At 63.9% G+C, this 24,939-nt stretch overlaps 2 protein-coding genes across 16 annotated transcripts in view; both read left to right on the top strand.

The window, feature by feature from the left end:
- Window positions 1-1,238: 1,238 nt before the first annotated feature.
- LOC122910275 (collagen alpha-1(I) chain-like) lies at window positions 1,239-24,642 on the top strand. Its single transcript, XM_044254928.1, has 12 exons — window positions 1,239-1,320; window positions 1,670-1,719; window positions 5,084-5,216; window positions 5,811-5,883; window positions 10,167-10,306; window positions 11,556-11,814; window positions 11,882-12,646; window positions 21,050-21,153; window positions 22,477-22,598; window positions 22,693-22,968; window positions 23,330-23,797; window positions 24,631-24,642. The coding sequence occupies exons 1-12, from the start codon at window positions 1,239-1,241 to the stop codon at window positions 24,640-24,642; spliced, it is 2,484 nt and encodes an 827-aa protein (XP_044110863.1).
- Window positions 22,852-24,939, top strand: part of TCF3 (transcription factor 3) — a 30,358-nt gene continuing 28,270 nt past the window's right edge. For 11 of the 15 annotated variants that reach the window (XM_044254659.1, XM_044254665.1, XM_044254666.1 and 8 more), the window contains exons 1-2: window positions 22,852-22,968; window positions 24,631-24,744. In XM_044254659.1, coding sequence (XP_044110594.1) covers window positions 24,673-24,744 — 72 coding nt within the window. In that variant the 5' untranslated portion in view covers window positions 22,852-22,968; window positions 24,631-24,672. The other 4 variants (XM_044254663.1, XM_044254662.1, XM_044254661.1 and 1 more) reach the window with 4 other exon arrangements.

Below are 24,939 nucleotides of genomic sequence, written 5' to 3' on the forward strand. Positions count from 1 at the left end.
CGAGGGCGCCTGTGCGCAGCCCCGCGGCCACCAGCCGGGCGTCCGGACAGACCCGGGCGCTCCAGGGTCAGGGGGGGCGCGGATGCACCGAGCACCGCGGAGTCCGTCACCTCCCTGGTTAGCTTTGTGCTGCGTCCGTTTCACCTTGCTTTTGTAAATTGTTTAAGATTTCATTTTTTTATTTAGAATGAGCGCGAGCTGGAGGAGGGGCAGAGGGAGAGGAAGAGAAAATTCTGCCGCAGACTCGGGGCTGGGTCACCAGGCACCAGCATCTCCTCGCTTTTCAAAACATCCAGGGTGGGGGCGCCTGGGGGGCTCCGTGAGTGAAGCCTCTGCCTTCAGCTCAGGTCATGATCTCAGGGTCCTGGGATCGAGCCCCACATCGGGCTCTCTGCTCAGCAGGGAGCCTGCTTCCTTCTCTCTCTCTCCGCCTGCCTCTCTGCCTGCTTGTGATCTCTGTCTGTCAAATAAATAAATAAAATCTTTAAAATAAATAAATGAAAAAGTAAAAAATCCAGGGTTGCCGACTGAGGCCACAGGCCCTGCCGTCTGTCCCAGGAGCCGCCGTGGGGTCCGAGACCGCTCCAGCCCACGTCCTGCCCACGCGTGCTGTCCTGGCTTTGGGCTGTCCACTTCCTACGGACGTTCCGTGGGTGTGGAATCTGGTATTTATGCAGAAATCGGGGAGCGGGAAGTGTTAAGCTAGGACAGCCTGACATGCGGGGGGTCCCAGATGCGCCCATCCCGAGGGGCCGAGCATTGGAGAGGCGGGTCACCCCGCGGGAGACCCCAGGAGCGGAGCACAGGCCGAGGCGGGGTGACACTCCTTCTTTTCCCCCAGTGCTGCCCACCGGGCGCCCAGAGCCCCACCGTCCTGCCGTGGCCAGCCGGGTGACAAGGCCGCGATGACAGGCGGGTCAGCAGTCCCTGCACAAGGATGAGCATCTCGCCCCTCGGGGCCCTGCTGAGACGACAGCCCCCGCCCCTGCACACAGACCAGCCTGGAGCCTGGGGCGCCCTTCCTAGCCCAGACATCAAGGCGGCCCCACAGCTCCAGGGCTGTCCACCAGACACCCGGGGGGCCCCCTGGGCTGAGCCCATTTCCTGGGGAGGGGACCCAGAGATGTCCCACCTGGGAGGGGCGGCTTGTGTCCAGCGCCTCCCTCGGGCCTGGGGGAGGAGAGCGGTCCCTTCCCAGGGCCTGGGTCGTGGGTGAGGCGGCATCAGAGTGGCCCCCGATGCTGCAGGTGCTGACGGCTGAGAACGCCGGCTTCACCTGCTCGGCAGCCCAAAGCGGTGAGCGCACCAGCGAGGGACGAGGTGAGCTCAGGACGACGGGGGACACTGCGCTGGGGCACGCGTGGGTTCTGGGTGTGGACGGCAGGTTGGGGCCCTTTGGGGACAGGCAGGAGGGGGGGTGACATTGCCATGGAGGGATTGTACTGCCTACGGGAGTGCTGTGGGGGACGCTGTCAAGGGCTGGCGTCAGGCCGGTCCCACCCTCGAGCCCACGGCTGCCCTGCCCGCGTTTCTGCCCAGACGTCTTGCAGAGTCGGTGGCTGGGGGTGGGGGATATTTCTGAGAAAGCAAAGGAGTCCCTCAGGATCTCGGGGTTTCTGAGAACCATTTCCACCTCTTCTCAGAACTGCCTTCTCTGGGTCCGTCCCAGGCCCCAGCCTGACACACATCAAACCTCCACCCGAGGGCTCTGGGGAGGGGGTGAGTTCCCTGTCCCTCGGGGCATGCAAGCAGCATGGAGAAGGGGGGCCAGGCTTGGAGAGAAGCGGCACTCAGAATGGGCAAGAGCATATTCCCGGCTCAGAGAGAGGCAGGCCAGGCTGCTGTGGTCATTTCGGGGTTGGGGAAACTGGGGCTCAGGGGCGTGAGAACTTCTGCGGGCTCGTGGAGGTACCAGTCCCCTCCAGGGAAGGGGCAGCCCTGGCCACCGATTCGTTGTTTGTTTGGTTGGTTTTTTTAATATTTTATTTATTTAGGGGCGCCTGGGTGGCTGGGTGGGTTAAGTCTCTGCCTTCTGCTCAGGTCATGATCTCAGGGTCCTGGGATCGAGTCCCGCATCGGGCTCTCTGCTCAGCGGGGGGCCTGCTTCCTCCTCTCTCTCTGTTGGCCTCTCTGCCTGCTTGTGATCTCTGTCAAATAAATAAATAAAATCTAGGGGGGGAAAAGATTTTATTTTTATTTATTTTATTTATTATTTATTATTTATTTATTTATTTGACAGAGATCACAAGCAGGCAGAGAGGCAGGCGGAGGAGGAAGCACGCTCCCTGCTGAGCAGAGAGCCCGATGCGGGGCTCGATCCCAGGACCCTGAGATCATGACCCGGGCAGAAGGCAGAGGCTGTAACCCGCTGAGCCATGCAGGTGCCCTGGCCACTGATTCTTAAACAAAGATGTCCTTTTTCTGAAACTGCCACCCCCTTTCTGCGCGGCCCAGAGGTGAAAGGCAGCTGGCCCAGTAACACGGGCGCCTGGGACGCCGCCACAGCCATCCCACACAGGCATGATTCCTCTGACCTTGTTTGCCCGGCACACTTAGCCAGACCCAGGTGGGGACACTGAGGCCCCGAGAGGGAGACTCCCATGCGCTCCCGGCAGTGCCCGCACGCCGTCCTCCGCTGCCCTGCCCTGACCCCTTGGGCTGGAGGGCACCACCGCCCTAACCGGGGAGCCCCCAGCAGCAGCTTCTCCTTGGGGATGGGGGATGTCTCCATGAAGACCCACTGCACAGAGCAGTAAACTGAGGCCAGCCGGGGTGGGGAGCCAGTCCCGCCGGGGCTGCACAGTTGCTGCTGGGCAGGAACAGCTCACTCTGAGGCCTGGCTGAGCTCCCCACAGACATCAGACGTGATCGAGGATCCCAGCTTCCAGGCTCGGCCTCACTCCAAACAGCCACTGCCATGGGGGCTCAGGCGGCTGTGAGGGGCAGGGCTTGGGGGGACAGGGCACCACCCCTGCCTCCCCCGGGCCTAGAAGGGACATGTCCCCGGTTCTCCCAACCCCCCTTCAAAAGTGGGTCCAGCCATTCTTTCCACCTCTGCACCCCCCAGCCCACGGTACCCCTTGTTTTCGGCCTGGACCTCCTTCCTTCCCTCCTGACCCTGACGGCCTCCAAGGGTCAGCAGAAGAGATTTTTCCAAAGGAAAGTCAGACCATTGCCCTCCACCCTGCTAGGGCCCCCCACGGCTCCCTCCCTTCCCGGTGAAACCCAGTCCCCACCCCAGCTACCTGCTTTTCCGAGCTGTCCGGTCCCTCAGTCCCTCTTTGCCATGCCTGCCTCAGGGCCTTTGCACATAGTCCCATCTCCTAGTCAGCTCCTTCTCCTTGAAAGCCCCATCCGTGGGGAGCTCCCCACCCCCCAAGCAGATCCTTCCAACGCCTCTTTGGGGTCCTCCCCCAGCCCTGTTTCCCTCCATCAGGCCCTGCTATGGCCCCACAAACCTGGAGGCACTCTGAGTCCAGTTCCAACGGCCACCAACCTCCACAACGTTGAGGTAGAGGTCAGTCAGGTCCCAGTTTTGTGCAAACACTCCCTGGGTAGGGGACTACCTAAGCCCTGGTCCTCAAAGAGGGGAGACCCTGCCTGAGGCCCACTTTGGCCCACGCCACACCCCACCTACACCACACCGCCTGTTCTGTGTGCTGACACCCCTGCCCGGAGGCTTCCCCAAGACCACTCCGCGCACTCCCTTCCTCCCAGCTCCGGGACGGTTCCAAGCTTCAGGCCTTTCTGGAGCCCCTTCATACCTCCCCCACCCTCCACCCGTTCCTGGTGGCGTTCATTTGCCCTTGGCCCTCCCCTCCCCTTCAGCCTTTCTCCTCCAAGTCTCAGCCAACTTCCACCTCCAAGAAGCCCTCCTTGAACCCTCCAGTTTTCTACTTAGATATTCATTTATTTGTCTCTACCGTAGAAAGAGGTCACTCCCATGTGGTCACAACCTTATTCCCAGCACCCAGGTCAGGGGTCAGGGTCCAGGACATATTTTTGGTACCTCTGTGTCGACACACCAGAAAGCCAGGTCTCAGTCCCACTGAGTGCTCTGGAGACCTCCGCCTGGCTCCCTCGGGAGGGCAAGTCCGTTAGACGAGGCTTGTCCGAGGGGTGGCCCGTGAGCTGCCTGCACCATCCGGCGGGGACCCCACTGGGACTCCTAGCAGCCGGCAGGGCCCACGACGCACTCAGAGCTCATCAGGTCTTCCTCTCCGGGCCGGTGGGCCCGCTCGCACCATTTCACGGATGTGGAGACCGAGCCTTGGAGAGGGGCTGCGGGGCCCCCGGGCCTCTCCGGCCCCTACGCCTGGGTGGAGGAGATCAAGTCGTGAGCCATTACCAGCAGGAGGGACCTGACGGCTGAGCAGAAGGGCTCCTTGCCGTCCGGCTGCCCATCGATCGGGCGCTCCCGCCTCCGTGGCCAGCCACGCTTAATTTATGTGGGACTGGAGAACACTAATTAAGTCTGTTTAAGGGGAAGTTAACTTGAACACCCTGGCTGCCCGCCTCCCACACCACGGGAGTGGGCCCTCTTGGGCGCCCCCGGGGAGACCCCGCGCCGGCCGAGGCAGAGCCGGCCGTGGCCCACACAAATCCTCGGGCCCCCGACGCCAGAGCCCAGGGCTGGCCATGCTGAGGTCCCCTCTGTCGGCGAGGGCAAAGGCGGGCGTGTGGGGGTGCTCGGTCCGCACTTGCTCCCACTCGCACCCAGAGTGGAGTCGTAAATCTGGAGGCCACGTCAGGGACAGGTCCCTCTTCTGCTTGAGACGGTCTGTGACTCCCAGGGCCCTCCCGAACGAGCACGGAGCCTTAACAAGCCCTGGAACCCACCCTCGGCCCGAGGCGCCCCCGCTCTTCCCAGCGCGCTGCCTGGGCCGCCCTCCACACCCCGGAGCCCGCGCACCTGCTGGCCCTCGACCCAGAATTCCCTTCTCTTCCCTTAGCAAATACCCCCTTCCGCTTCTTGGCAGCATCTCCTCCCGCCGCCCTCCCCGCCGGGCCGGGCCTCAGCCCTTCTCTGACTCCCCCCACCTCCTCCCCCCCGCCTGGGCATGTCTGCACCCCCTGTGTCCAGCCCGCCTGGCGCCGTGGCCGGGGCTCCGCGTGGGCCCGGGTCAGAGCGGCGCACGGGGCTGTGCACATGAACGAGAGGCCGCTGGCAGACGTCTCACGACCAGCCCACGGGGAGGCGTTATTCCTGCTGCCAGGCAAGCCGGCTAACCTCTGAGCCTCAGTTTCCCCATCTGTGAAACCCTGCCACAGGGGAGGCTGCAGCCGGCTGGGCCGAGAGAGCCGCTGGCCAGCTCACCTGGGGACCCTTCGCATGTGCCCGTGGCTGAAGCTCCAGGGAGGCGAGACACCCCCCTAGCCGGTTCTGGGGCGGGGCCTGAGCTCAGCCTGAACAGTGCTAGCAGGGGGGCAGCCGGGAGGGGGCCTGCGGGGCCTTGAGGGCCAGACCCCGGGATCTGACTCTGTGGGCAGTGGGAGCCTTGGCAGGTTGGGAAGCAGAAGAGGCCCTGGTAGGCGGACGTGTTAGAGGCAGCCTGCGTGGGAAGACACACGGACCGTGAACCCCAGCTCAAGGCTGGTGTCCGAATCCCGGCCCGGACGTTCCCGTGCCACATAATCCCCCGCATCACGCACCCGCTGGGGTCCCCGGGGTCCCCTTCTGTACCAAGGACGATGACTGTCGCTGACCGCGTCGGGGACCGGGTGACTGCATGAGTCAGGGACAGGAAGACAGAGAGGAAGGTGTCAGCCGTTGTCATGACGATGGCCACACGCCCCCCTCATCCCCGCAGGCCCGGTCCCGCTGGCCAACCACATGGCCCGGCTCCGGGGAGAGGGGGCGGCGGAGGAAACCCACCGGGACCGGTGCCAGGGGCCCGGAGATCCCTCAGGACAGAAGTGCCCTCCCCCTCCCCCACCAGAGCCTGCGTTTGTCTCTGGGGGAGAATAAAGAGACAAACTCCCAAATGCCCAGAATCCCGGGATCCCGGGCTTCTAAGATGCCCACATCCCCGTCTGGGGGCATCCCCACACCCGAGCCCGGGCCCCGAGGGTGTGCCGCATTCCACCTTGCTCCCCGGCCTCGTCTCCGTGTCGATCCCTCAAGGCGGATTTCAGGAAGGACCGGCCCGGCGGCCTCCCGAGCAAGGCCATGCCGCGTCCGGACACACGCGTCCCTCCGACGCAGGCGTCTCCGTGCGGCTCCTGAGAGCCGAGCCCAAGACCCGGGTCCGCTCGGTGTAGTGGGTTATCCTCGAGGCGAGCGGTCGCTACCAAGGGCACGGGACTGGCCGTCACCCATCCGGTCTGGAGCGACACCGGCCCTCACGTCCGGCAGGTCCAGAAGCGGACTAGAAGAGGTGGGGGGGTGCGGCGGCCAGGAACACTGAGCCGCAGCCCAGACTCGGCCCCCACAGCGTGTGCTGCAGGGGAGGGTCATGCTGACCAGCACCCACACCCTGGGACGGCAGAGCCCCTCCGTCAGCAAGGGGACGCTGCAGGGAAAGCAGATGGCAGAGGTCAGCAAATAAATGCCGGGCAAAGCGGAGAGAGGGCCCTGGGGGGGCCCCTGGGACAGTGCAGGGAGGTCGGCGGAGGCGGGGTTTGCATTTCCCCGCAGGCCACTGCAGAGACGGAAGCACTCCTGAGCAGAGGAGGGATGGGGATGCGACAACTTTGGTTCTCAGTTGTCCCCGTGGACATACCCACCCAGTGGGCAGGGAGACGGAAGGGCCAGGCCGTGTAACGGGAAAGCCAAGCTTTGAGCATTTCCGGCGGGGGCCAGCTTGCTGGTATTGGCCTCCCCAAAGGGCAGCAGGAAGGGGGTCAGGCAGGCGTTGGACCCATCCACACAGAGTGCCCTGGCCCGTCTCCCCGTCTGTCATCCCCAGCCCGGTGGGATGTCGGCATAGCCCTGACCTCCCAGGCCATGTCAGCCTTGGCTGGCTCCTGGCGCCCTGGAGACCCCCAGAGCCCGGTCTGAGCCCCCGCCGTGCAGCCCTGGCCCGCCACCCACTGGCCTCCCCTCTCGGGCAACATCTTCATTACGGAGCCGAGTTGTTTAAATAAATGAATTAATATTGACGAAACATCAGTGACCTAATAAATGATTAGTTAAGGCGCACATACATCACGCCGCGGGGACGCCGGGAGCCCTTAATTACTGCTTCGGAGGGGCAAGCAGGGCCGCCGCCACTGCCCGGCACCCCTTCCCAGCCCTGGACCCCCTCCTGGCCACTGGGCTCCCCCCCATACCCCCAGGGCTCAGGGGCCGGCTCTCCAAGTCTCTCCACCTCTGCCCCAGCTCAGACCTGGTCCTGGCCTCCCCCCTGCCCCCAGCATCCCTCCCCCCCCCACCGCCCCAGCACCCAGAGGGCCTGGTCAAAGCATGACTCCCTCCTCCTGCCTCCCTTACGGTGGCTCCCCAGTACACCCCAGAGAAAGACCCAAGCCCTCACCGCAGCCCAGAAGAGCTCACGGGGCCCAAGCCCGGTCAGCGGCAGCTGCCTCCCTCCTCATCCCGCTTCCTGCCTCAGGGTCTTTGCCCTACTGTTCCCTCCACGGAGAACTCCATCCCTGCTCTGGGCCTAGGCAAGCTCTGCTCACCTCAGGCTGCAGCCCCTCTGGGGGGAGGGGTGCCCTGGGGGACCTGGACAGAAACGGAATCTGACCAGGAGGGAACCTGGGGAGATCTCTGGGGTAGGGGTGCTCCCAATGCAAACCCCCCACCTAAGGCATCTCCACCATCCACAGGGCCTTTGGCCCTCCTCGGGCACCCCTGTCCTGCCTGTGCCTCAGTTTCCCCAGGAGGACATGATGGGGAGAATGGCCTAGGAGGACTCGGCAGAAGGGAGATGAGACAGAGGCATTGCAGGGGGCGCAGAGACAGGGAGAGAGAGCGGGGGCCCCACCTGGCCGTGTGCAGGGGCCTCTGAGAGGGCCTGGCAGCAGCCCTCCTCCCTAGCCCTCCTTGGGCCCGCCCCAAGGCCTTGACCAGAGCTGAGCATGGGCAGGACCTTGTTCTCATCTGTTAAGCACCTGCTGTATGCAGGGCCCATCCGTCTGTCCAGTATGGAATCCCCGTGGGGGGCAAGGACATGCTCCCCTCCCCGGGCCGCCCTCTCCTGAGACCCCCCCACCCTGCTACCCCCGCCCCCCGCAGATGGCCAGCCCCTGCTGGGTCAGGTAGGTGGCCCCCGGGGAAGTGCTCAAGGTTGTACTGTGTGGTTGGGGGCCAAACCGGGCTAACCGCCTCCTTCTGCCTGAAAGTACCTCGGGCCCTCCCTGAAGCTCTGGGAGACCCTCGGGCCCCTCTGGGACTCTCCGCCTGTTTCCCGCAGTCAGAGCCTCCAAAACCCACAGTCAAGCTTCCTCCCTCAGAGGCAACCTGACCATCAGACCCACAAGGGTCGGGTGTAGGGTTTTGTCTCCTGGGTTCTGTGAGCAAGTTTGTCCCCTGGTTCTGAGCCTCTGTGCCCCCATCTGAAGACCAGGTCAGTCACATTTCCCGCCTGGGGGGGGCTGTTAGGGGGGTGGAGTGGGCAGCTGGGGCACACAGCTTACAGAGGTGTCCAGGGGGCGGTGCTGGGAAAGAAGGCATCCAAAGCCGAGTCTAAGCGGCTGGGATTTAAACTCCGAGTATTACCATTACTGCTAAGTACTATTGTGTAGTCGATCAACAAACGTTCGCAGTGGGAGCCTTTGGAGCTGGCCTTGGAGGTGCATTGGGGTGAGTGTGGGCGCAGGGCGGGAGTCAGCTTGCTGCCACAGCAGGTGCCTGGGGGTGGGGAGCGTTCTCCTGAGGCTTTGGAAACTGGGACAGAGCAGCCCCCCCAGGCCCCCACCCCAACGGAGGCCCATCAGTTCCTCTCCCGTCCGCCCTCCCGGCTCGCCCCCTCCTCAGGCCACAGTGGCCCCCCCATCTGCCTTCAGCCCTGCCCACCCAGGTCAAGCACCTCCCGGAGGCAGAGGGCAGAGGGCAGGGATGGTGGGACGGCTGACCCCCCAAAACCAGTCCTTCCCCTTCCCTCTCCAAGCGACCCGACCAGGGAGGCTCCCCAGGAACCAGCCGGGGCACGCAGGCTCGGCTCAGCCACTCTGGCTCCGGCCACAGTTTCCCTGACTGTGTAATGGGATCATAAACTCCCCCAGCCCACCCCAAGTGTTGCGCAGGGCTTGGCGCGACCGTGGGGGCCGGTGCGGTCTAACCGCAGGAACAGACTCGCTTCTGTTCTCCTGGAGTGGATCTGGGTTTCCCGCGCCCCGCGCCCGGCTGGCTCACAGGACACGCGCAGAAGCGCGGCTGGACGCGTTTGGCATCCGGCCTGGGGGGTCCCCCCAGGGCGCCCCCCGCCCCCCGCCGGGGCTCTGCCCCTCGGTGTCCGCGCGCCCGGGCCGGCACCGGCCAGCCACGCCCCCGCCCGGGAGCACCGGGCCAGCCTGCGGGGAGCCGCTTCCAAGAAGCCCCGCGCTTCCTCCGCGGGCCCCCGCCAGCCCGCCCGGCCCCCGCCAGCCCGCCCTTCGCTGCCGGATAATCTAATCGCGTTTCCAAGGCTGCGATCGATAACCCCGAGGCGGCGCCAAAACGAGGCTCTTAAAGGGCCAGCAGCCCCGCCCAGCCTCCCCCCAGAGCCCGCCGCAGGGAGTGGGAGCCTCTGGGGAGACAGGCCCGCCCCGTCCTGGCAGCGCCATGTGGAGCCAGCAGCCTGACCTCTGGGAGCTGAGCAGGGGGCCTCCTCCGGAAAGGGGACCCCCAGGAGGCCCACCCCGGCACACCTCCTCCACGTTGGCATCCGCCCCTCCTTGTCCGGATGGGGAAACTGAGAGCAGATGAGGTGTCTTGTGCAGGATGGCTCTCCCCTCTCCACCAGCATCTCCACTCAGCCCCCCAAGGTCCCCCGAGGCCCCCTTGACCCTGCTTCCCTCCCCTTTCAAGCCCAGGCTACCTGTCCCAGGATCTATACAAACGCACTTAGCAATCGATGTCCCTGCAGGGCCCTGCCAATCGACCTGAGGTGGGGCCCCCAGGGGGCCCCCACACAGCCCAGCTGCCCTGCTGAGCTGTCCCCACCGCGGCTGAGAACCAGTGAGAAAGCCACCTCCTCCTGGTGTGTCTGGGGGACCTTCCCCTGCCAGCAGCCTGTCCGCAGACTCTTCGTCCTGAAAGGGAAAACCCTAAAGGCCAGTGACAGCTTCCCACCGGACCAGGAGCTAGAAGGTGGAGCTGCTCAGAACCGGAACGGTCGGTGGACTCTTCCAGAGGCCAAGATGGAGGAAAATTCCAGAAACTGTGAGGATGGGCTGAGCTGGAAGCAGGAGCAGTGGACGGCTCAGTAGCTGCAATGGCGGAGTCTTTCAGGCCAGTGATGGCCTCCGGCTCTGGAGGGACGGTGCGGGCTTGCTGCCTGGCCTGGTGTGCTACGGCCGCAGGGCTGGTTTCCAGCGACAGACCTGTCCAGTGCCTGTCCAGATGGCCTTGTTATCAGCTGAAAATTGGGACGAGGACAGGCTGGGGACCCCGCCTTGAACAAACCAAGGGCTCCGAAGAACTGGCCTGGGCCAGACCTAGAGTTTGGAAGTCAGAGGGGCCACGGCTTGGGGACACAGAGGCCCTGAGAGGGCCATGCCATCAGTGTGCCTAAGGCTCACTTGACCCCTGACCCTCCTGACTCTACCCCTAGGGACCCTCTTGCCCTCTCCAAGTCTCACCACCCCCACTCTGCCTATGTGACCCCCGTCCTAACCCCACAGCTTTCCCCCCCTCGATCCCGACACCCAAGACTGACCCCACTTCCTTGTCACCTTCCGGGTGAAGGGTTGGGGCCACAGGGGTGAGAGATTGATCGGAGGGCTGACCCTGTGGCCACTGTTGCCAAGGAGATGGCCCATGGGGGCTGGAGGGGTGGCCCGGGCCAGGGGGTGACAGAGGGACAGAGAGAGGGAGGAGAGAGAGGAAGGGGAGGAAGAGAGGGAAGGAGTGACAGACGGAGGGAAGGACAGAGAGACAGAGGGAGGGGGCCACTGTAAAGGGTCACAGTCTTCACAAATGAGCCTCCTAAGCAGCCAGCCAGGGACAGCGGCTGGGAACTGGTACTCACCCACCCTTGAAAGTGCCCCTTTCATGAAATGCTGTCTGCAGACATGGCCCGGAAGCCCAGATGCAGTGACGGCCACCCAAGGTCACCCAGCAAGCAGGTCTGTGAGCCGGGGAAGCCAGCACCTGCCTGTCCTCTGTTCACACCTGGGGAACCAGGGCAGGTGTCCTGGAAGAGGGGCCAGTAGCACAGGGCCCTGCAGGATGCATAGGAGTTCGTGGGGTAAGAGCGGGAATGGTAAGGAGTGGGAAAGTTGGTGGTGGGGTGCCAGGGTGTCCCTTCCCTGCTCGGCGGGCTCAGCAGCCGTGGGACCGTCGCGGACCGGCTGTCTTCGGCGGGGCTGCCGGAGCCGGGCCTGGATTTACCACCGCTGTGCCTCGGCACCCCTCATGCGGCGGGTCCCACGCTGGCGGTTTCCGGGGTGCCCCCCACCCCCGGGCGCAGACACCGAGGGCTCTACCCGGGAGGACGGACTGGGCCGACAAAGCAAAGAGAGGCGGTGGGGGAGAGGACTGACCGACAGCTCTACCCGGAAGGGACCCACAGACGTGAAGTGCGTAAAGGGCCAGACGCGGCGGACACGCGTGACCACGCTGGGCCGCCCAGGCAAACCCGCCCCAGACCACGCCTGCGCGCAGCTGGACAAACAGAAACAGGCCGCACACGTGCGGATCCGCAAATGCGCGCGCACGGGCACGGCCGGGTCAGGACGCGCGTGCCCGAGCCCGCCGGGACCCGCGCGCGCTCTCGGGGCCTCCCGCGCTGCACAGGCACGCGCGGGCGCCGATCGCAGCCGCGGGCGGCGGGCGCCCCCTGGTGGGCTCGGGCCGCGGTGCGGGCCCCGCTGAGCCTCCGGCCCGGTCCCGCGCGGACGCCGAAGGCTGGGGGTCCGGGCGAGAACCGCCCCGAGGGCGTTCGGACGGGGTTCGGACGGGCTGCCGGCTCCGGCCCCCATTTCCTTCCTCCCGGTCGGACCTCTCGGCCCCTCCTGCGGGCGCCCGCGAGCCCGGTCCGGGGGAGTCTAGCCCGTCCGCTGTCCCCCCACCCAGGGGTCTCCCAGGGGTCCCCCGGGGCAGGGTGGGCTCCGCGGGCGGGGGCTCCAAGGAGGACCCGCGGCCTCGCCCGGGGGCGCCGCCAGGTGGCAGCACGAGCCCGACGGCGCGCCCCGGCCTGGGCCCCGCCCCGACGGCCCTCCGCGCCCTGCGCTGTCCCGGTCCCCGCCTGTCGGGTCAGTTTCCCCGCTTCGCGATGGGGACGTGGAGGCGACCGGGTGACGCATGCGTGGTGCAGGTGGCACGAGGGCCTCTCGGAGAGGGGACGTCGCGGGAAAGGGAGCGGCGTGCGTCGGCCCGGAGGCTGGTGGTGGGAGCCCGGGGGGAGCTGCAGGGCCTGGGGCGCGCCGGGAGCCCGGGTGGCCGGAACTGGGGCGCAGCTCGCGGCGGGGGCCGACGGCGGCCCTGGGTTTCTGGCCTGAAGCGCGAGTCCTGGGGTTTAAGACACAGTCGGATCCTCAACTTTCCAGGCAGGGAGCTCAGGCGGGAACCACCTGCAGAAAATTTCAGAATCCTGTTCCCCTGCGGATGGCAAGGTTGATGTCCCAGTTTCAAGAGCGAGACCCTGGGACTCCTGAGGGGTGGGGTCCTTGGGACTCAAGGGTGGAGGCGACACTGCGGGCCAGGGATCCTGTCCCCAGAGGCCCACACTCCCAGGCCTGGGGAGGAAGGCCTGTCCTCACCGCCCGCCCAGCTCCAAGAGTCTCTGAGCCTTTAAAATAATGCGGCAAAATTAGCAGCTCTGCCTTCATTAATATGCAAAAATGCAAATCAAGGGGTGATTAAGCGGCAGGCCCCAGGATATTTCTGCTGTGATGGTTCGAGGTTTGCAGGGCTGCTGTGCTGGCAGAGCTGGGGGAGCTGCAGAGCTGGCCCACCTCCCTGCCTCCCCCCTCTCTTCCCTGCAGCAGCTCCCTGCACAGCCCCTCCTGACCACCTTCCCCTGGCCTGGCCCTGGAGGCCCTTAATGGGGAAGCAGTTACACAAGGTCAACCAGGTCAGCTCACTGTGTGGCCTGGGGATGGAGAGCCAGCAACTTGGCTGAGGATGGCCCTGGGCCTCAGGACCTTTGCACTGGCCATGAGCCAACCAAGATCACTTCCAGCCTCCACACCCCCTCCTTGAGACCCTCTCTGGCCACTTAGATCTGACCCTGAGGACAGCTTCAGTTGCCTCTAAAGTGGTTCCTTCATCACTGTTTCTTCCCCAGGCCAGCTATGAGCCCAAGGGACAAGGACCTCCAGCCTGTGGTCCCACCGAGCGCCTGTGTCCAGCGAGCGCATCCAGTCCCAGGTGCCCACAGACACTCTACAGATGGGACACTGAGGCTCACAATGGGGAGCTTTGCTCAGGGTCCCCCAGCCCTTAAGAGGTGCCTCCCATTGGGGGAGGAATAGAGACTGTAATGAGGGCACAGAGGCAGGGACAGTCCTGTCCACTTGCACAGGCAGGTAAAAGTGAAGGGGGCTTCTAATGCCACCAGGTGGGCCCAGCCTTCCACCCTGACAGCCCGAGGAGGCCAAGTGCAGGCAAGGGGAGTTAGAGATAGGGAGATGGAGGCAGGCACAGAGACGGAAGGAGACAGAGAAAGAGAGACAGACACACCGTGACAAAGAGAGTCAGAGAGACAGAGAGACCGCCGGGCGCAGGGCCCCTCCCAGCAGAGGATGGAGCTGGCCCCAGGCCAAAACCGCCAGCTGCTGCCTCCCCTCCCTCCCCCTCCCTCCTGCAGGCAGGTTGGGGGTTGGGCCCCAGAGGAGCCTCAGCTGCTGCTGCCACACACACCAGCCCTCAGGCTGCTGTGGCGGGCCCCACCAGCTGTCCCAGGACCCCCGCAGCCCCCCCCCCCAGGGCCAGTGCAGATGCTTTTGCCTCAGCCAGGCGCCACTCTTTATCTAGCCTCAGGACGTCCCTCTGAGCCTCAGTTTCCCCACCTGTGAAATGGGGACCACCGTCCTCTCCAAACTCAATATCCATCGAGTGCCTGCTGCGTGCAGGGGCCCAGGCTGGGTGCGGGGGATGCAGCAGTGGCCAGGCCGGGCCACCAGGCTGTCCTGATGGAAAGGGGCGGGGTCCCAAGCAAATCAGAAAGCTATGGATATTGGTAGGTGCGAGAGAAAAGCTAATCTCCAGCTTACCAGGCTGGAGACTGAGGGAGGGGGGGTTCCTGGCAGGGGCCCAGCTGTGCGAAGACCCCCAGGGAGGAGCGGGCAGGAGAAGTGCTGGGGGGAGCACGCCAGAGCACAGGCTGCGTGCTTGTCTCCAGGCCTTGCTCCTGTCCCTGGAGTCTCCCCTCTCCCTCCAGGCCTCCCCAGGCCCCAGCACGGCTCACGAAGCCAAACCACAGGCAGGGAAGGAATTGGGAGCTGGTGGGTGAATTTCTTGTTCTGCGTGCCCATTTTGCAGACCTTGTCAAAATGAGACACAGAGAGGTCAGGGGCCGGCCTGGGACCCAGAGTTCTGCCCTGCCCTGGGTCCAGCTGGGGGTGGGAGGAAATGCAGAAACTGTGAGGGGACCAGGCCCCTCCCCAGATGGCAGGCGGAGGGCCAGTCCTACAGGGCTTGGTCGCAGAGCCTTGATTCTCCTCCAGCCTCGTGCAAGTTGGGAAACTGAGACTAGCGACCCTCTCAGGAGAGGATCCTCCACACCCTCCCCCCAGGACCCAGTTCCTCCTGTGCAGGGCTTGGGGCTCTCCCTGCCCTCAGGAAAGGGACTGTCCCTCCATGCTCCCCCAGCACCGGCCCAGACGGAGGCCAGGAGGCTCAGTCTCTCCTCTGGTGCTTGGCACGGACTCTGATCCCCTTTAGCTGGTGAGAATTCGGGCTTTGAGTTGGGGGGGATGATCTCACTGGACCCGGCAGTGCCCCTCAGCCTCTGCTCACTCTTGGATGGCCCTGGGAGGGGACCTCCCTGGAACATGAGGGTTTTCCCCCAGAGGATCCCTGGCAGCTGGAGACCTGTCCCCTCCAGGGAAGGCCCAGGGAGCATGAAGGGCTTGGGGTACCTCCCGGGTGGACACCCATCTCCATTCCATGACTCTGCAGGCTCACAGAACTTCAGCTGTGACGTGGAAAACTAAACTTTCTTTTAACTTAAAAAGTACAAACACACATACACACATGGAGAAAATAAAGTCCAACTTCTCAACTAATTCCACTTCTGAAATATAAATACAAAGTAAGAACTGAAAGTCTTCCCCCTCCCCCAGAGTAACCGCTGAACCCTGGGGACGTTTCCTCCTGCATTTTTTCAAAAAGCCCTTTTTTTCCTTTACAAAATCTCTCCCCCCAAAATGGTGCTGAGGGTTTCAAACTTGTATTTTTTCCAGCGATTCACCCACAACATCTTTCTTGCTCAGAATATGCATGCAGACCCCCTTCGCTGTAAGGGGGGACAGCATTCCTCCTAGGACGGTGCTGTCATTTTCTTGTGTGACCCCTTTTGCTGGGCATGGGTTGTTTCAACGTTCCTGTAGTAGCTGCGGTGGTTATTGGATTTCTCAGTGTTAGGACTGGAATTGGAGGGGAAGTTCAAAGGGATATAGTAGATTTTCTTTATTGGAATACATACCCTCCAGTGGACCCCCACACCCCGTTCCATCACCACAGAATATGGCCGGTCTTTTTTTTTTTTTTTTTAAGATTTTATTTATTTATTTGACAGACAGAGATCACAAGTAGGCAGAGAGGCAGAGAGAGGAGGAAGCAGGCTCCCTGCCAAGCAGAGTCCCATGTGGGGCTCAATCCCAGGACCCTGGGATCATGACCTGAGCCGAAGGCAGAGGCTTTAACCCACTGACCACCCAGGTGCCCCGATATGGCCAGTCTTTTACCATTTTGCCAACTGTGAGGTCAGTGAGTGTTTTCTTCCTGGCATATTTGCATTTCTTTCATCAGGAGTGACTTCAAGTTTCTTTTTTTTTTTTTTTTTTATCAAGTTTCTTTTTCTCGGTCCCTTTAACTGCCATTCTTATTTCTTCTTGTATGAACTAATGTTCATTTCTTTGCCTGGTTTTCTGTATGGTTATTTTTGTCATTGATTTGTAGGAACTCTGCATATGGAGGCTATACATCCTTCTGTTACTATATTGTCAATACTTTCTGTTGTCTAACCTCGTGTGTGTGTCTGTTTAATGCAGAAGCGTTGTGTTCTTATATAGTCCAATATGAAGATTTTTCTTTTTCTTTTTTCTGTCTTGGCCTTTGTGCCTTTTCCACCCCTGAAGAGGACAGAGGGATGGAAAGGGTATACAACGCTTGCCTTTTTGGAGATACCTCCAATTCTAGGGAGCTCAGATGAGACCAAGCACTTCCCACCCACGATCCTGCCTCACACACTCCCTGCCAGCCATTTGAAAACTCCTGTCTGCACAAGGGCAAGTAGGGGCCAGGTCTGGGCCCAGGTGCCTGGGAACCCAGAAAGAGCTGGACATCACCCCAGAGAGGAAGAACCAGGGGCTGCCTCCCTCCCTGGGCCTCTTGGATGACCTGTGTTTATGACCTTTTCATTTTCTCTGTAAATCTGCAGTCGGGCATTTTGGGGGGACTAAGTGTTCTCTTCAGCAAAATGGGGCCAGTCACGGCCCCCCAGTCTTTGAGCTGGTGGGAAGATCGCAGGGGATGCTGGGCATAACCAACTATGTCACAGGCACAAAGCCAGCGCCCTGGTGACCCCACTGACCTGCCCCTCCCATAGAGCAGGAGTAAACAGGGCGCCTGAGTGGCTCAGTGGGTTAAGCATCTGCCTTCAGCTCAGGTCATGATCTCAGGGTCCTGGAATCGAGCCCGGCATTGGGCTCTCTGATCAGCGAGGACCCTGCTTTCCTCTCTCTCTCTGCCTCTCTGCTTACTTGTGATCTCTCTCTTTCTGTCCAATAAACAAAATCTTAAAAAGAACAGGAGTTGGGGGTGCCTGGGTGGCTCAGTGGGTTAAGCTGGTGCCTTCGGCTCGGGTCATGATCTCGGGGTCCTGGGATCGAGTCCCGCATCGGGCTCTCTGCTCAGCGGGGAGCCTGCTTCCTCCTCCTTCTCTCTCTGCTGCCTCTCTGCCTACTTGTGATCTCTCTCTGTCAAATAAATAAATAAAATCTTTAAAAAAAAAACAAAAAACAAAAACAAAAACAGGAGTGGGCGCCTGGGTGGCTCAGTGGGTTGAGCCTCTGCCTTCAGCTCAGGTCATGATCTCAGGGTCCTGGGATCGAGCCCCCACATCAGGCTCTCTGCTCAGCGGGGCGCCTGCTTCCCCCTCTCTCTCTGCCTGCCTCTCCACCTATTTGTGATTTCTCTCTGTGTGTGTCAAATAAATAAATAAAATCTTAAAAAAAACCAAAATGAACAGGAGTAAACACCCACCCAGCCACTGTCCCTCAGCCAGTCCTGGGCATTGAACCCTTAATGTCGCTTTGGTCAGATCAGTGTATCCCTCTAAGCCTTAGTTTCTCCATCTGCAAACTGGGCCTTATAATGGTCCCCACCACCCAGGGCCAAAGTGAGATCCAATATGACAGGCACAGGGAAGATGGCCAGCCCCAGCCCTGATTTTCGGAGGGGGGGGCAGCCTCTGCGCGAGGTGTATAGTCACAACATAGTGGAGCTAGGATTTGAACCCAGTTCTGTTGGCAGGGCAGGCCCAGTGGTTCCTGCTCGTTTCTTCCCCAAGATCCCATCTCTCAGGCCCCCAAACCTGGCCTTAAGAACCAGGAGCCCTCGGCACCAAGCTGCCTCTGTCTTAACTGCCACCCGCCCAGCCTCTGGGCACCTGCTGCGTACCACGCCTCACAGAGTAAGAAAAGCCCACTCCCTGCCCTTGGGGGGCCTGAACTGGTGAACAGTGGGGTAACCGGAAACTACAGAAAGCAAGAGAGGCTCCAAGACTTGGGGAGCATCTGGCGATGGTGGTCCCCGAGCTGAAAGCTAACGAAGGATGAGGAATAGATAGCCAGGCACATGGCCAGGGCACAGGTGTTTGAGGAGCAGTAGGAAGGGGAATGGGGCGGGGTCCCGAGACTCAGTTTCCCCACTGGAGCAGTGGGGGTGATTTGCGTTGGCTCATTTGCAAAGCTCGGGGGCGCAAACAATTCCAGGAGACAAGGATTGCCCTTGGTGTGGTGAGGTCGGCAGAAGCACCCCGGGCCGCCACAGGAACAGGTCAGTGAGGATGCCCCGTGGGTGGGTGCGTGGGCAGGCGGCGGGTACCCGGCCAGGCTCCCTGTCCCCGCCTACAACCCCCACTCCGGGAACTAGGGCACACAATGCCATGGGGGCTGCTGGGGAGGCACCCTGTGTTTGCACAGGCCACCCCGGAATGTGGCGGGACGGGCCCTGGGGGCCCCTGAGTCAGGAGCTACAGGCACTGGGCCAGAAGGGGGAAGGGCCGCCCTCGGCAGGTGGCGCTGGTCCTGTGCGTGGCCAGGCACAAGGCAAATGGGGGGCCCAGGTGGAAAGCGGGTTTGGTCCATAGCTGGGAGCTTGGCCCGGGCGCGGGGTTCAGTCCAGGGTCAGGGCTCGGCCCGGGTCAGCACTTCACCTGCCCACTTGCCGCCCCCCTGGTCCACGACTGTCCGGCCAGGGCGCTCTGTCCTACAGGGCCTGGGCGGGAAAGGGCCTTTCTGTGGCCGTTCACTCCTGCCCCAGCCCTAAGACATCCCTGCTGGGAGAAGCGCACCACTGTTACTGCGCCCAGCGCCCCAGCCCCACACCCAGCCCTGACGGGTGGCTGTCTCCTCATGCCTGCATCCCTCGCAAGCCTCCGGTCCCCCTCAAACACGCTCCTCATCCCCCGGGGCCAGCCCTCCTCTCCCCCTAATATCTATCTCCACGCCCCCCCCAGCACTCCTCCGCACAGCAGCCATACGGACCACACCCCTCTCCTGCTCAAGTCCCTGCCAGGGCTCCCTAGTGTCCACTAAGACCTGACCCCACCCCCGGACTTGGCTCCTTTCCCTTCCACTTCCCTGGGTTTAGGCCTCGTGCCTCAAAGTCCCCTTAAATACACCAGATACACCGTGTGCAGTCCTGCTTCCCGGGCTCTGTCCCCGCCCTTCCCCCACTGGCTTTTCTCATCCTCTGGTCACACCCAGTGTCACTGCCCTGGGGACCCACCCCACAGAGGTCCGGGTCCTGCGAGAGCACATTCAGAGCCTTCTGCCTCTTCGTCTGGTCCCGGGCACAAGGGGGGCACAAGGCTGGGGTGCTGGCTGCTCTCTGCCCGTTTCCCAGCTCTCCCGGCCCCCTAGCTCCCCGGGACACGGCTGGGGTGGATGGGCAGGGGAAGGTCACCGCCAGGTCCCGTTCCTTGTGCTCAGAGCTGTGAGGGACAGACAAGCCCGGCCTGAGGGGCTGCCGCTTCCACCCTGCCTCCCACTGGCGAGGCAGCAGCCCTTTCCCGCTCCGCATCCCATATCCAGCATGACCTCGAGATCCCTCGCTCCCAGAAGCCAGGGAGAGTGAATGAAGGAATGAACAAATGAGTCCCAACACCCCGGGGAGGGAGGGTGCGGGTCTGGGTCAGGCCCCTCCGCGGGGGGCCGCAGGGACCAAGAAGCCCCCAGCTCCAGAGGTGCCACACTCCCTTGTGCGGGGCGCGGGCTGGGGACAGCGAAATGTCCCAGCCGGGGTCTGGCTCTTGTGAGATGTGCCCCGCCCAGCAGGGCTTATGAAATGCAGGGGGGAGCGGTGCGTGTTAGGGTGGGGGGCTCGGCTCGCACCCCGAGGGAACATTCCCATGTTGGAGACAAATGGAAACAGATGTCCGGAGACGGCCCCAGGATCCTAGATTCCGTTACATCCTCTCTGTGTGGACAACCCCGGCCTGCACACCTGACAGTGTCTTCCGGAAGCTTCCGTCCCCACCGCCCCTCGCCTGTGTTCTGCCCCTCATCTCCCCCATCACCACCTCCACTGGCGAGAATCTGTTCTTGGCATTCGTCGTTCCAACCAGAAATGGGGTTCTCTCCCGCACATGGGGTCCCTAACCCCGGGGCCAGGGCACAGGTGTGGCTTGTGTGGAAGGAGGAAGCAAGTGGGGGAGTCAGACTAGGGCTCCTGCCTGCCCAGGCCAAGCGGGCAGGCAGCACCCAGAGGAGAACAAAGGCCATAGGCAAGGAGGCAGGCGGGGGTGGGCGGGCTGTGGGCCGGCCTCAAGGGGCCCCGGGCACCTGCCACGGGCAGTCTGTCCCCATGCCAGGGCCTTGTGGGGCTCACCCAGGCCTCGGGACTGAGCAGAGGTGGCAGGCATGCGGGGGCCCCCACGGATGGCTCCACCCATTGACTCAGTCCAGGCTGGGCCTCCCCAGGGAGGTCAGTGGTGACCTATGGGTATCAGGAGGCCCTCCTGGCAGGTGTGAGCCTTGGGGTGCCCTGGACACAGTGAGGGCCTTTCTAAGCCTCAGTTTCTTCATCTGTACAATGGGTCTAATCTCTCAGTCATGGGGACCTGACAGCCAAGCGTATGGATGCAAAAGGGGGGCCTCGGATGGCCCATCTGGAGGGCAGACACGGGGTGGGTCACAGATGCCACTGGCCCAGTGTCTGCGCCGAGCGAGGCACACAGCTGGTATCAACAGCCGTGCGGCCCGTGCTTTTGTGGAGGCCTCTTTGGGCACGGTGGCTCGGGGGCTGCTGTTTACACGGTCTGCGTGAGGCTGGGGCCCTGAGAGGCCTGGGCCCCAGCCTGCTCCTTGAGAAACCTCCCAGGCTGGGGGGAAGCTGGAGCGTGTCTAGACCTGTAGTGTCAGGCTTGGGCCACAGGGAACGGCTGGGGACTGAAGGGGCCTTTGTGCCACCAGGGACACGAGTCCATCAGTGGGGAGAGGCTGAGGGAGGAAGGCTCAAGCCATGGGCACTGACTCTGTAGCCATCGCTGTGCCTTCTGTGTTCTTGACGCAGAAACGGAGGCCCGGAGGGTGTCAAGAATTTGCATGAGGCCACAACGAGGCGAGAAGGAATGAGGAATTTGAACCCAGGCCCCAAGACCCACACCTGCTCTCCAGGTATGCAGCACAGGGGAATTCTCTGAGCCAGAAGGGGTCAGGGTGAGGGTCAGCCTACTCTGGGTGCAGCAGGGGGGGCCCTTTGTTGGGAGGCCCCGAGCCCTCTGGCCTCTCTAGTCTTCTCCACTCACTCCTCACCCTGGACCACCACTTTGCTTCCTGGGTCGGGGGTAGCACTGAACTAGGGTGATTTGGGGGTTTCCAGGTATGATTGGAAAAGCATTCCGGGCAGAGGGCACAGCAAGGACAACAGCCTGGAGGTGAGAATGAGCCTGGCAGGTTCTAAAACACCAAGAGAACCTGGTGGCCAGAGTCTAGTGTGTCAGGAAGATGGTGGCTTCTTCCCAGGCCTAGAAGGGAGGATGGCTTTCTGGGGACATAGGAAACCACGAAAGATGGTGGTATTTTCCTTCTTTCTCTCTTCTCTCTCTTTTCCCCCCAGATTTTATTTATTTGAGAGAGAGAGAGAATGAGCAGAGGCAGAGGAAGAAGGAGAAGGAGAAGGAGAGTCCCGGCCGAGCAGCGAGTCCGATGCGGGGCTCCATCCCAGGATCCCGGGGACCATGACCTGAGCCACCCAGAGGCAGAGGCTTAAGTGACTGAGCCACCCAGGTGCCCTAAAACTCCGGTATTTTCGTTGCCTTCATTTGTAATTCGATTATTCCCTTCTGTGCGGTTTGAGGAGCCCTTGGACCTGGGAAGAAGGTCGGACGTTGAAGGAAACAGACCACTGACCATCGGAAGGCTGGGTCCTGCCTCAGCCCTGCCCAGGCGCAGGTCCAGACTGCGGGGGAGCAAGCCGAGACTCGGGTAGGAGAAAGCAACCAGCAAGTCAGAGAGGCACAGGGCGGGCTGCGCGTGGGCCTCTCGGAGCCTGAAACGGCGCGGGCTTCCGCGCTGCCTGCAAAGGCGCACATGCCCGCTCTCACCACCCAGCACCGGGGGCCAGCCCCAGGAACTGAGACTCGACCTCCCCGGAGAGGCCGCGCGGGCGGGCACGCCTCGGAGAGGCCGCGCGGGCGGGCACGCACACCTGACAATAAAACCGCAAAGCCCTCCCCCATCGCTCCTCCGGGACTAACGCCCCGAGAGTCCCACCTCTTTCGTCGCCGGACCTCGCGGAGGAGGCGGGGCGGAGGCGGGGCCGCATCGCGAGTGGCCGCCGGTCACGCCAATCAACTGTCGCACCCTTCGATTGGCCACCGCTGTCCAGCCTTATCTTTCCGTCTCACGCTCCCTGCCTCCTTGCGTCACGAGTTCGTGGCTAACCCGCGTGCGCCTCCGCGCTGGAAGATAGTCCCGGCCCCCTCCCCGCGCCCTTAGCGGGCGCCCCCTGCTCCCAGGCCACAGTCTCCACGAGACCCGCGCCGCTTCCCGCGGGCGCGCAGGAAGACGAGCCGCGCGGTCCGCGAGCGGGCGGCGGCGGAGGGATCCGCGGCGGCGCCGTACGGCGCGCGGGGCGGGGCGGGGCGCGGGGCGGAGCCTGCTGGGGGCGGGGCGGCGCGCGGGGCGGGGGGCGGAACATGTCTCCCGCCGCAGGAAGATGAGGCAGCGGCGGCGGCCGCGGGCGTAGCGGGCCGGACCGAGCCCAGCGACGCGGGCGGCGGGCAGCGCGAGCTCCGCACACGCCGCCTCCGCCAGCGCCCCGGCCGCGCACGGGCCCCGCGGGGCGGGCCGCGGGGGGAGGGCCGGGCCACGCGCCGCCGCCGCCGCCCACGCGCGACCCTCGGGGGCCCGGCGCGAAGCCCCTTTGTCCGGGGGGGCCCGTTCATGCCGCCGCCCCCCGCGCGCTGCGGGCCCGGCCGCGCCGAGCAGGTGAGCACGCCGGACGCCGGCGCCCGCGGCTTTGTGCGAAGTCGCCCCCCCCCCCCCCGCCGCGGGCCGGGACCTCGGGGCGGGGGCGCCGTCCGGGGGGCGTCCCGCCGCGGCCCGGGCGTCATTGTTCTCCAACTTTCCGCGCCCCCCGCCCGCCGGGCCGCACTTGGCGAAACTTTGCGGCGCGGCGGGCGGGGCGCGGGGCGCGGGCGCGGGCGGGGGCCCCTCCGCGGGCGCCGAGTTCGGAGGGGGCGGGGAGCGTCCTTTTGTCTGGCGGGGAAGGTGCGGCGGCGCGGCCCGCGGGCGCAGGTTGGGGCCGGCCGGCGGGGGGGCCGCGGCGCGAACATCTGCTGCGCGTTAGCGCGGCCCCGGGCGGCGGCGGCGGCGGGCCGGCTTCAAAGGCTCCCGGGCCGCCGCCTGCACCGGCCAAGGCGGGCGGGGGGCGGGGGGGGCCCGGGGCGGCCGCTCGCAGCGCCGCCCCCTCCTTCCGCGGCGGGCGCCGGCCCGGGAGCCCCGCGACGGCCCCACGTCCCCCCCCCCCGCCCGCCTCGGGCCGCCTCGGCGTCGGTCTCGGCCGCCCCGCCAGAAAGTGCGGTTCCGGGCCCGACGAAGTCAGCTTCGCCCGCCCGCCGGGGGAGGGGCGCTGGGCCGGCCGCGTCCCCCGCCCCGGGCTGGCCGAACGAGCGGGGGCTCCTCGGGCTGGGCTCTGGGTCCCCCCGCGCCCCGCAGCCCCCGCGTGGAGGGGGCCGCCGCCGCCGCGGAGCCCGGGGCCCCGGCCGGAGGGTGCGCGCTCGGCCGCGCTCCGCCTCCCCGGGGGAAGGGGCGGCAGGTGAGCCTCCACCCGCGCTCGGGAACGGAGGCGCCTGCGGCCGGGCCGGGGAAGCCCTGCCTCGGGGACACCCCAGCCCACCCCGGAGCGGCGCGCGAGGGATGTTTTCAAAGTTGCTCGAAAATAATTCCCGGATACATCGTGACAATACAGCGAGCCGGGGGCGGTTTTTTCTGCGATCCGAGCTGAGTTGTTTTTTTTGCGGGGGGAGGGGGTGACGGGTGGAGGGGAGCTTAGTAGGCAGGTCCCTGCGCCGGGCGCCCTCCCTTCCCTTCGGACTCGGGAAGACCGTTGAGCCTTTTTACTGAAGCTTGTTTTAGCTTTGAATTTTGGGGCGACTTGGTTTTCAACAGCGTGTGACAGCTGTTGGGGGGCGGGGGTCACGACATTTCCCGTGGGGTGGGGCCTGGGCTGCCCTCCCTCCTCCGTGGCGGTGGCACGCCTGGGGGTGCTGCTGTTGGGAAGGAGAGGTGGGGGGGAGAAGGGCCTGTTCTGGCGCTTTGGGGAAGGGACCACTCCCACTCTGCATCCCGTTTGAAATGTGCAATCTGACTCCTTGGTGGTCTTGGAGGGCTTTAGGGAATGTGTATTTGCGGACCCCCCCCCCCAGTGTTCAAACTCCCTGAGAGCTCTGGGGAGAGGTCTCTAGGGGCCCAAAGCTGGGAGTCCTGGCAGCTCTGCCCCCACCGGCAGGGTCAGGAAGGGGCTCCTTCTGGGAAGACCCAAGCCCTCTAGGTGGGTAGAAGGGTTCTCCTCTGTCCCACGCCAGCCACCATCACTCAGATCTCTTCCTTGCTCTCTGTCTCCCCGTGTGCCCGTCTCCTCCTCTGCAGGGCCGTCTCTAGGCCTGAGGTGCCTCCTCTGGGCCCCGGAGGATGAACCAGCCACAGAGGATGGCGCCCGTGGGCACAGACAAGGAGCTCAGTGACCTCCTGGACTTCAGCATGGTAAGCCGGGGCCCCGCCTGGATGCCGGCCTGCGTCCCCAGGCTTCCTGGGGCAGAAGCATATGCCAGAAATACCCCAGCAGCCCAGAGCCAGACTTCAGACTTGGCTGGCTAGAAGGGTCCCTGGTGGGTAGGGGCTGGAGGATTTGGGGTGCAGTGGGGCACGTGGGCTGTGGGCCAGCAGTGGCCTTGGCCT

This window comes from Neovison vison, chromosome 6, assembly GCF_020171115.1.
Source record: "Neovison vison isolate M4711 chromosome 6, ASM_NN_V1, whole genome shotgun sequence".
NCBI classification, from domain to species: Eukaryota; Metazoa; Chordata; class Mammalia; order Carnivora; family Mustelidae; genus Neogale; species Neogale vison.